The sequence below is a fragment of the Nicotiana tomentosiformis genome, chromosome 1, assembly GCF_000390325.3.
Source record: "Nicotiana tomentosiformis chromosome 1, ASM39032v3, whole genome shotgun sequence".
Lineage (NCBI taxonomy): Eukaryota > Viridiplantae > Streptophyta > Magnoliopsida > Solanales > Solanaceae > Nicotiana > Nicotiana tomentosiformis.
This window is the reverse complement of record NC_090812.1, coordinates 97,189,874-97,200,939: the sequence shown is the minus strand read 5'-3', so window position 1 is coordinate 97,200,939 and position 11,066 is coordinate 97,189,874. Positions and strand designations below refer to the sequence as shown.

General features: G+C 43.1%; 2 protein-coding genes across 2 annotated transcripts; both read left to right on the top strand.

Moving 5' to 3' along the window:
- Positions 1 to 7,528: 7,528 nt before the first annotated feature.
- LOC138907314 (uncharacterized) lies at positions 7,529 to 8,649 on the top strand. The gene is made up of 3 exons (XM_070197912.1): positions 7,529 to 7,769; positions 8,089 to 8,334; positions 8,570 to 8,649. The coding sequence occupies exons 1-3, from the start codon at positions 7,529 to 7,531 to the stop codon at positions 8,647 to 8,649; spliced, it is 567 nt and encodes a 188-aa protein (XP_070054013.1).
- A 1,150-nt stretch (positions 8,650 to 9,799) lies between these two features.
- LOC138907311 (uncharacterized) lies at positions 9,800 to 10,174 on the top strand. Its single transcript, XM_070197905.1, has one exon. The coding sequence runs from the start codon at positions 9,800 to 9,802 to the stop codon at positions 10,172 to 10,174; it is 375 nt and encodes a 124-aa protein (XP_070054006.1).
- Positions 10,175 to 11,066: the final 892 nt, after the last annotated feature.

The following is an 11,066-nucleotide window of genomic DNA, read 5'->3' as shown; positions in this document are numbered from 1 at the left end:
ATGAGTACACCATAACGTTACCCAGTAAGTGCCAAGCCTAACCTCGGTAGGGTAGTGACGAGGTCAGGTCAAGGCCCTACTGAAAATAATAAGAAACAAGACGAAAGATTTAACAATATAATATTGATGACTACGGAAATGAAACAAGTAAGAAGTATACCAAAAGTTAACTACACATAATCAAGGCAAATAATACATCACGGAAGAAAACAAGGATTTGACATGTTAAGGAAACAAAACAACCAAAGACAAATACAACAAATAGAGAAAGATCAACAAGGGTCACTACCGATGTACCGCCTCGTAGTCCCAAATTACAAGAATAACTCACAATCTTTCCTTATATCACTGCGGGAGCCTTTACATTTAGTTTTGAAAATTATTTTTCCGAAATAGCATCCCGCATTTTAGCCCACCTTATCACACCACAAGACTTCTAGTAGTTCCCCTACTAGCCACGCGTATCAAGCCCACCTTATCTCACCGCATGCGTTTCAACCCCAAAACCTTATACCACCACATGCGTATCAATATCGCAACGCATCACAATTCGCACCTAAAGTGCCCAATATCACAACTTGCTAGAGAAACCAAACAATAACAGTGTTTTCACAATAAAGAGTCCAGGGGAGGACCCACCTTGTATGAGATAACCCTGCTAGGAACGTAACCTAAAGCACCCTTCCACTCCAACCACGGCAACCCTGGCATAGCCAACGTCACCGTCTTGGCATGACAATCAAGTATAGCATGATAAAGAGACAACTAGTCCATGCCCAAAATAACATCAAAACCTACCATACTGAGCAACAATAGATTAACTCCGGTCTCAAAACCTCCAAGAACAACTAAACACGACTGATACGCATGGTCAACAACAATAGAATCTCCCACGGGCGTGGACACATAGACAAGAGAACTCAAAGAATCACGGGATATACCCAAATATGGAGAAAAGTAAGATGATACATAGGAATAAGTGGAGCCTGGATCAAATACAATTGATGCATCTCTATGACAAACCAGAACTGTAAGGCCCCGTAAATTTCCGGCAAGAAATTTAAGGTTCCGTGGTGCATATGTAGGCTAATGTATTGTATTTTCAGAATTTTTGTGTTGAACAGCGTGTTGGGGAGTTGAATCGTTTAGACCTCGTGAAGCCAGGTTTGTAGCACGCTAGACTGTGTTATATACCTCGCGAAACCAGGTTTATAGCGCGCTAGACCGTGCTATAGAGCTCGCGGTGCAAGGTCTGTAGCGCGCTAGACCGTGCTATAGAGCTCGCGGCGCAAGGTCTGTAGTGCGCTAGACCGTGCTATATCCCTCGTGAAGTCTAGTCTGTAGCTCGCTATAGAGCTCACAAAGCCTGGACTGTAGCTCGCTACAGAGCGTGCTTAGCCTGGTCTGTAGCCCGGTCCGGATTTCAGAGGGTCCATTTTTCCAATTTTATAACCCGACCCCCATTTCATTTATCTAGCCCGAGGGTTCATTTTTGGGGGATTACCTGACATTTTAGAGAGATGAGACAACTATTCTAGAGAGAGGGAAGGGATGACTAAGGATTTTTCTACTCTACTTTGATCGAACCTTGGAATCCCATCAAAAAGTACTTGCTAGGGCTTCAAAAAGGTATTAATTTCTTTCCCCAATTCTTCAATTTCGGGTTTGGGGTTGATTATGGGTGATAAGGGTAGATTTAGCACATGCATGAGCTAATAAAGATTGTGGGGAAGTTGTTGAATAATCTTTAGTGGTTTTGTTATTGAATTGGTTGAGGGAAAGGTTGGATCATAGTTGTAACAGCCCTTGCCATACAAATTTCTCTAATCGTGCTTGTAATTATTTCTTCTTCTATAGATTGGAATCGTTATGAGTGTTGGGAAATTATTGTTGCATTACGAAAAGCTCTTTCGAGGTATGAAGGCTAAACTCTTCTTCTAGTATCAGAATTTTCGAGTCCTTGTAAAATTCTATCATGTGTAGTTAAACTTGAAACGCTATTGATATGGGATGTTTAAGCTAGTAAATCGATTCTCAAATTGCATAACGTGTCCGAACCCTCATGTGTTAAAGATTGTCAATTGTGACTTAATTATGTTATACCCTTTGTGGGAAGAAGGTATTGTATGAAATCAATGTGATTAAGCACTTATTTCTCATATGATAGAACCTTATGAATTTACACTTGCTAAGGCCAAAGGTGCCAAATGGTTTATTGGAAAGGAACTCTTTTGTACATATTATTATCATTTTGGAATTCGAGCTATGGCATTGTGGTTACACCTCCACCCGCATACATTGGGGTGAGGCAGTGTGACAGCTTTGTGTAGAGTTATGGTATTGTGAATACACCTCCACCCGCATACACTGGGGTGAGGTGGCGGGGCCGCTTTGTGTAGAGTTGTAGTACTAGTATGAAAACCAAAATATCTATTCAAGGACTTGGAAATATAACATGAATATAATGAGTCATAGTAACAATAATAGGGCCTAGATAGCCATAAAAGTCAAAGCAGATATAAGAAAGTCGAGGGTCCTCTACAACTACCTTTACACAAAGCGGCCTTGCCGCCTCACCCCAATGTATGTGGGTGGAGGTGCAATCACAATACCAGAAAATGATATTTTGGTTTTCATACTAGTCCTTGAATAGATATTTCGGGGACACTGCATCTTTAATGGATGCAGGTGGTTCCACAGCAGAAGGCATTGATCAGTGATAGCGGTACACTCTTTTCCCAGCTGACTTAGTGAGCCCCACTTCATTTTGGGGTTGTGCATATTTTGTTTTGTGTGTATTATGTCTTGAGGTATAGCTGGAGCCTTATTGCCAGCACTATCATTGTACTCTTTTATATCTATTAGAGGCTCTGTAGATATAGTATGGGTTGTGTATTAGTATTGGGAAATTCAAGATAGTAATGTTGTATGTGTGTTACATCTTCTACTTCAAACTATGTAAATGTGTGTGTGTTGGGATATTATAAATGAAGTAACTAATGGTGATGGAATTAGTGTTATTCATGAACCCTCTTGGTGTTAATTAATAAAATGTATTCTTCTCGTTATTCATGGGTGAGTTGGGTAGACGACACTGTGCATGCTTGCTCGACCGGGGTAACTCTGTTTAGCGCCAGTCGCGCTCCCTGAGGTTGGGGCATGACAAACTTAGTATCAGAGCCTAAAGTTTTAAAGTATCTTAGGATGTCTCAGAGCCGTATCTAGTAGAGTCCTTCTTATCGGTGCGTGTTTGACCACATCTATAATGAGGAGGCTACTTGGGCATGTAGGAATAATACCCTTCTTTGATGTTCTCAATCGTGCGATAAAGCTGATTGTAAGATTGTTCCTCCTTTAACCCGTGCGTTGTTCTAATTTTCAGTATATGACACCTAAGAAGAAGGCAAAAACTGTCCAGAGAGCCAATCTCACCCCAGGAGTGGCGGTTGATCCTATACTTGGTGATGCGGGTGAGCACACTAGGGGTGAGGATAATTCCCTAACTACTACCCTGCCCAATTCTACTACTCCTGCTCAGACTGCACCAGTTCCTACGCCCACTGAGGGTGCATCGATTCCTCCAACTGATATTCCAGTTCCACCTCCAGCTCCAGCTGTTGGTCTTGCTATTACTGATGGGGATCTTAGGGGAGACATACATATGTTGGCTCAGATAGTGGCCTCCCAGGCCCAGAGATCAAATGTTGTACCTACTTCTTCTAGTCAGGCAGGGGATTACACTAGTTCCAGGGTGAACAGGTTTCTCCAGTTGGATCCTCTAGTATTCACAGGTACTGATCATGAGGAGGACCCCAAGGACTTTATTGATGAGATGCACTAGACTCTCCGAGCTATGCGTGCTACTGAGACGGAGGGAGTGGAGTTGGCCTCCTACCGCCTGAAAGGGGTGGCCTATTATTGGTTCGAGATGTGGGAGGATGCCCGTGAGGAGGGAAGCTGTGAGACCCCAGGTGTTTCTCTCTTCTCTTACGTAATATACGTAACGTGGCGTGGTTATATTAGGTATATATGATTGGGTATAGCACATTGGGAGAATAAAACTGAAAATATGTGGTAATATCAAGGAACTAAACTAAAGCTTTAAGTCAAAAGAATCCCTTAAACAAAGGTTCATGGTTAAAGAAATGGCTCGGGTAGCACCCCGCGCATTTAGAAGGTTTAAGTTAACTTGCACCTGTGGGATAAGACTAAGAGTGTATAATATGCTAAGAATAATGTGTTATGAGGTATTATAATATCACACTGGTCACATGTTAAGTTTTGGAGTCAAGCAAGTTGCGAAATAAAGGTCGGCAAAAGTTATCGTAAATTTCTCTAATAAATTTTTGAAACTTTGGGTCAAATGTATCAGATCATTTCTCCTAATATATAAAGATTTATGGGACCCACAACCTACCAAATCGAAGGTCTACGAGTCTAGTTTGCAACCAAAGAAATCTCACATCAAACCGACATTGGAGTAAAACCTTATGACTGTTTTACCGCGGACTGTCCGGGCTGAAATCGGGTCGCGAACCGGGTCGGGTCAAACAAGTGGTATAAGTCGGAAAATCCGACTTTTAAGACCCCAAAATATTTCATCTTCGTCCCAAAACAATGAGAAAGCTTAAGAGAGGGTTTCATGGTGTTCTTGAGTGATTAAGGTGCGTTTTTAACGATTTCTATCGTTAAAGTTTGCCCTCGTGCCTAGAAGCGCAATCTCTACGCTTTGCAATCGTTTTCCCCTTCTATTAGCTGTGTTTGGAGCTATTTTTGGAAGATAGGAAATTGTTGTTCTTGCTGGTTCTTCAGGATTTATACTTGGTTTGCCAAGGTAATCATCTTGGGACTCTTTTATGATCGTTTTTATAAAGTTCTATGGGCGTTTCGTCAAGTTAGGGTCATATGGCAAATCTGCCGATTTAAACTCATTTATGAACTATTTATAGGTGCGTATAAGCTGCATATATATAGTGGTTTCGAAACTTAGGACGTAAGGAACAACTTTCGTGAAGGAACTACAGGCATTCAGATGTTCATTGGAGAGGTATGTTAAGGCTAAGCTTCATCCTTCCTTTTAGCACGAATTTTGGGAAATTCCTAAGACGTCAAATGTGATATTTTACTATTCTGTTGCTAGAAAGACCTTCTGTGAAAGGCATTGGTATCGTAGCTGAAGTATTTTCATGATGCTATTAGGTTGATATTCCACTCGTTCGGTTAAAAAGGGTATTCGACATCTATATATGTCATTTTGTCGGCTTTCTTAAATATATGTCCATATATATGAATTCTTATTCGTCTTTGGGTTGTGTGACTTAAAAATAAAGGCATTTAGTATTTGCGATCAGTCCTTCTTCCTTGTTAAAGTGTATTTTAAAATCTCTAAAGTGACACGTCGATTTCAAAATTCTCAAATATAATTTTTATGTTTAAACTACTAAAACATTTGATTTTTTTTGAAATACTTTCTTTTACTAATTATCAAGAAATCAGGTATAAGGACTAAGTGAAGCACCTTAAGCTTTTTATGAACATATTCAGAGTTAAGTTATCTTTCTAAAAGTCGAGTTAAGTTTTTAAACTTATTAAAAAAGATATGAGGTTCCACGAGATATTTGTATGCGATACGAAGGTGATTATGAGATTATGAGAATAAGAGTACCAATGAGCCAACGTTGGCTAAGTTCTTGTTATGGCCTATTATGTGCATTCAAATTTCATATCATACATGACATATTATGCATGGACTTCGAGCTATAATCGGAGGTAAGGGGCCTATTTGCCCGAAAGACTATATATATTGTACAGATGGCCACAGGTTGGCAATATGATACCGGTTAGCTACCAGGAGAGACCGCCATTGCTAGCATTTGGTTGGGTATGTCATGCATTTACATCAATATATATGTATTCACGACATACGATTACACGAGCATACCATGCATATTTTATTACTATGAGGTCGGATGTATGAGGCTATCAGAGTTTCAGTGTCAGGTGGTATCTTTATTACCGTTTTACATCAGCTATGTATGATTCTACTTTCTGCCTTAGATACCAGTATATTTTTATTCGTACTGATGTCCCGTTGCCTGGGGACACTGCATTTTTGTTTCGTGCGTGCAGGTCCAGGTAGGGACTCTGATCGACCCCTCCGCTAGGATTTCGGGGTTCAGCTGTGAGTTGGTAAGCTCCACCTCTTCCTGGAGCTTTCATAGGATGGTTACTTTTGTCGTACAGTTTGGGTATAGTTGGGGCCTTATCCCGACAGTTCTTATGACACTCTTAGAGGCTATTGTGGACACAATATTCTGGGTTTCTTTTTTTGCTGCTTTCAGTCTCCAGCCCATAGGCTTGGCATGTATATATAGGTGTGTAGGCATGTATGTCTTCAGTCGCGGCCTCATCGGCCAGCTAGTATTTTATTATTTTGGCTTGTCTACCTATGTTTATATGGCTTATTGTTATTCATATCATAACCTTACAGTCCAGGCTTAGTATTTCAGATGTTGTGTTGCCCGATCTGTTGGGCCCCCAGTCTAGTTAGCTAGTATGTTTAGTGGCTAACTCGATCGAATAGAGTATCGAGTGCCAGTAGTGCCTCCCCTAGTTTGGAGCGTGACAAACTTGGTATCAGAGCAGGTCGTATCCCAGGGAGTCCACAAGCCGTGTCTAGTAGAGTCTTGCTTATGGGTGTGTTGTGCACCACACTTATAATCAGGAGGCTATGAGGCATTTAGGAATGGTTACATTTCTTTCAATTAATAGATCGTGCTATAGAGCGAAGTTATAAGAACATATGAAATCTAAATCGTGCTTTGTGTTTCCTATCTAACAGACTACCTACGCTCAGGAGATGGCACAGCGAGAGATAGGTATGGATTCGGGAGAAGGTACCAGTCGTTCCTCACCGGGTCAGAGGGATAGATTTCCCTTAGAGGCTCACAGTGAGTCTCCAGTACCCCTAGTTTCAGCTTCCCCAGCATTTGTTGGAGCCCAGGGAGATGCAGTACCCCCAGCCTCACCAGTTCCATTGGTACCTGAGGCAGCTAGAGACACAGGACCTCCAGCACCTATTGTTCCCCCATCAGAGACTGGGGAGCAGGGGATGAGGGAGGCTGTTCAATTGCTGACTAGGATGGTTTCTATTCATGAGCGACAGCTAGAGTCAGGAGCAGATGCCCGGAGAGATTGGATAGGAAGCTCGACGGTACGAGAGTTTCTTCACTTGGCCCCTCTATTATTTACAGGATCCAGTACCACTGAGGATCCCCAGGACTTTATAGACCATATGTATAGAGTATTGAGGGTGATGCATGCCTCCGTCACCGAGGCTGTGGAGTTGGCTTCTTTTCGACTACGTGATGTAGTCGTCCTATGGTATGAGGCATGGGAGAGATCTAGAGGACCTGATGCTCCGCCAACAGAGTGGGAGGACTTCTCCGAGGCTTTTTTAGCCCATTATTTGCCACGGGAGGTTCGGGAGGCCCGTCTTGACCAGTTTCTTAGCCTAAAGTAGGGGGATATGAGTGTGAGGGATTATAGCCATAAGTTTAATTCTTTGGCAAGGTATGCACCAGATATAGTATGTACCATGAGGGCTAGAGTTCATCATTATATGGATGGTTTGGGGGATCATCTGATTAGAGACTGTAGGGTTGCATCCCTATCAGATGATGTAGATATTTCCCGCATACAGGCTTTCGTTCAGACTACAGAGGACCTTTCCTGTCGGATTCGTGATACTCGCAGGGATAGGGAGCAGAGTAAGAGGGCTCATACTATGGGGTCTTATAGGGAGCCACGAGTTGATTTTAGGCCCCCCACTCCATCGATATCCACCTCGGTCAGCAGGTAGTTTCCCACCACAGATGCAGGGCCAGCGGTTTGATCGTTATATTCAGTCAGGACCGGGGCAGAGCTCAGGCCAGCCTGAGGGCTGTCGATAGGAGCGTTCTGCATAGATGAGATAGCTTACTCCTCCATGTGCTCAGTGCGGTAAGCTGCACATCGGGAAATTTAGACAGGGTTCGAGTGCATGTTTTCATTGTGGGCAGACATGACATTATATTAGCCGGTGCCCAGGGTTAGGCAGAGGTACACCAGCACAGCCTTCAGGATTCACAGCAGCCTCTTCGCCCTCAGTCCGTGCTCCCCGACCAGGTCCACAGTCTACTCAGGGCCGTGGTAGGGGGAGAGGTGGAGGAGACACCTCAGGTTCTAGTGGTGGCCAGAATTTCTTTTATGCACTCACAGGCCGACAGGATTCAGAGGGATCCCCAGATATTGTCACAGTTGAATTGGTTATGCTAGACTTCGATGTCATTATGGGTATGGATTGGTTGGCAGCTTGTTAGGCTAATATTGATTGTCGTGCAAAGTTGGTCCGATTTCATTTTCCTGGTGAGCCTTTCTTTGAATGGAAAGGGATATAGATAAGGAGCCAGCGACTCTTTAGTCAGTTCCTATTGTGAATGAATTCCCAACGGTATTCCCTGACGAGCTTCCAGGAATTCCCCCCGAAAGGGAAATCGATTTTGCTATAGATTTGCTTCCTGATGCGCAGCTTATATCCCTTCCTCCCTACAGAATGGCTCCTACAGAGCTAAGGGAATTGAAGGAACAACTGAAGGACTTGCTCGATAAAGGCTTTATTAGGCCAAGTACATCCCCATGGGGTGCTCCGGTGCTCTTTGTTCGAAAGAAAGATGGGTCCTTGCAGATGTGCATTGACTACAGGCAACTAAATAAAGTCACTATCAAGAATAAGTATCCTCTTCCATGGATTGATGACTTGTTCGACCAGTTACAAGGTGCCAAATGCTTTTCGAAGATCGACTTGCGATCCGGTTATCATCAGCTACGAGTCAGGGATATTGATATCCCAAAAACAGCATTTAGGATGAGGTATGGCCATTTTGAATTCCTTGTCATGTCTTTCGGGCTTACAAATGCCCCAGCAGCCTTTATGGATCTTATGAACCGGGTATTCAAACCATTCTTAGATGAATTTGTGATTGTGTTTATTGACGACATCCTGATATATTCGCGATCGGAAGCCGAGCATGCAGACTACTTGCGAGTTGTATTGCAGACTCTCCAGGACTACATGTTATATGCTAAATTCTCTAAATGTAAATTTTGGCTAACTTCTGTAGCTTTTCTTGGTCATGTTATTACCGGGGATGGTATCAAGGTTGATGGCCAAAAGATTGAAGCTGTGATGACTTGGCCGAGGCCCTTGAATCCGACAGAGGTTCATAGCTTTTTAGGCTTGGCAGGGTATTACCGAAGGTTTGTGGAGGGATTTTCCTCTATCTCTGCACCATTGACGAAACTGACACATAATGGAGCTAAGTTTCAGTGGACTAAGGCATGTGAACAAAGTTTTCAGGAACTAAAGAAAAGGCTTACTACGGCACCTGTCTTGACTCTTCCGGATGGCACCGAGGGTTATGTTGTATATTGTGATGCCTCGAGAATTGGCCTAGGTTGTGTTCTTATGCAGCATGGTAAGGTTATCACGTACGCCTCCAGACAGTTGCGAAAACATGAACAGAACTATCCTACGCACGATCTTGAGTTAGCCGCAGTTGTATTTGCCCTAAAGATTTGGCGGCATTATCTATATGGGGATGTTTTCACCGACCACCAGAGCCTTCAGTATTTATTTAAACAGAGGGAGCTGAACCTACGACAAAGAAGATGGCTAGAATTACTAAAGGACTATGATGTTGATATTTTATATCATCCCGGCAAAGCTAATATTATTGTTGATGCCCTTAGCCGGAAGTCCATGGGCAGTCTAAGCCATGTTGAAGCTGATAAGGTCAAGATGACCAAATATCTATGCCAGCTAGCTAGTTTGCAGGTGCGTTTGGTAGATGCAGAGGGTGGACGCATTCTCGTTCAGAATACGGCAAAATCTTCTTTTGTTACTGAAGTGAAAGAGCGACAACACGAGGATCCTGAGCTTATAAAACTGAGGGAAAGTATTCCACAGCAGCGACAACCTTTATTTGAGCTAACTGGAGATGGAGTCCTTAGATACCAGGGCCGCTTATGTGTACCGTCAGTAGGAGAGCTCCATGCCAAGATTCTTTCGGAGGCCCATTATTCTAGATATGCAGTTCATCCCGGAGCGACAAAGATATATCGGGACCTTCGATAGATCTATTGGTGGAATGGAATGAAAAACGATATCGCGGAGATGGTAGCCCAATGTCCCAACTGCCAGCAAGTTAAAGCCGAACATCAGAGGCCTGGAGGCCTAACTCAGTGTATTGAGCTTCCATTATGGAAATGGGACATGATAAATATGGACTTCATCACTGGTTTGCCTCGCACTCCATGGAGGTATGATTCTATTTGGGTAATTATTGATAGGCTTACAAAATCTGCTCATTTCCTGCCAGTCAGGACGACATATTCAGCCGAGGATTATGCCAAGCTTTACATTCGAGAGATTGTTCGCCTTCACGGAGTGCCATTATCTATTATCTCTGATCGAGGGGCTCAATTTATAGCATATTTTTGGAAATCTTTTCAGAAGGGTTTAGGCATGCAGGTAAATCTTAGCACCGCTTTTCATTCGTAAACTGATGGACAGGCAGAGCGTACTATTCAGACAGTTGAGGATATGTTACGTGCCTGCGTGCTAGATTTTAAAGGAAGTTGGGATGATCATCTACCTCTTATTGAGTTCGCTTATAATAACAGCTTCCAAGCTAGTATTCAGATGGCTCCTTACGAAGCACTATACGGGCGGAAGTGTAGGCCGCCGATCGGTTGGTTCGAGGTCGGGGAAGCAGAGTTGCTAGGTCCTAACTTAGTCCAGCAAGCAATAGAAAAGGTAAAACTTATTAGAGACCGGCTGCGTACAGCACAAAGTCGGCAAAAGTCTTATGCAGATGTTCGACGACGAGACTTAGAGTTTGATGTAGAAGATTGGGTTTTCCTGAAAGTATCGCCTATGAAGGGCGTCATGCGATTTGGAAAGAAGGGGAAGCTCAGCCCCAGGTATGTTGGACCGTATAAGATTATTCGGAGGATTGGTAGGGTGG

Bases quoted from the DNA above. Each gene is read 5' to 3' on its own strand.
- LOC138907314 (XM_070197912.1), top strand. From the start codon at position 7,529: ATGAGTGTGAGGGATTATAGCCATAAGTTTAATTCTTTGGCAAGGTAT. The intron at 7,770-8,088 runs GTAAGAGGGCTC...GCCGGTGCCCAG, and splicing joins TCGCAGGGATAGGGAGCAGA to GGTTAGGCAGAGGTACACCA. The intron at 8,335-8,569 runs GTATGGATTGGT...CCTGATGCGCAG, and splicing joins AGACTTCGATGTCATTATGG to CTTATATCCCTTCCTCCCTA.
- LOC138907311 (XM_070197905.1), top strand. From the start codon at position 9,800: ATGGGCAGTCTAAGCCATGTTGAAGCTGATAAGGTCAAGATGACCAAA.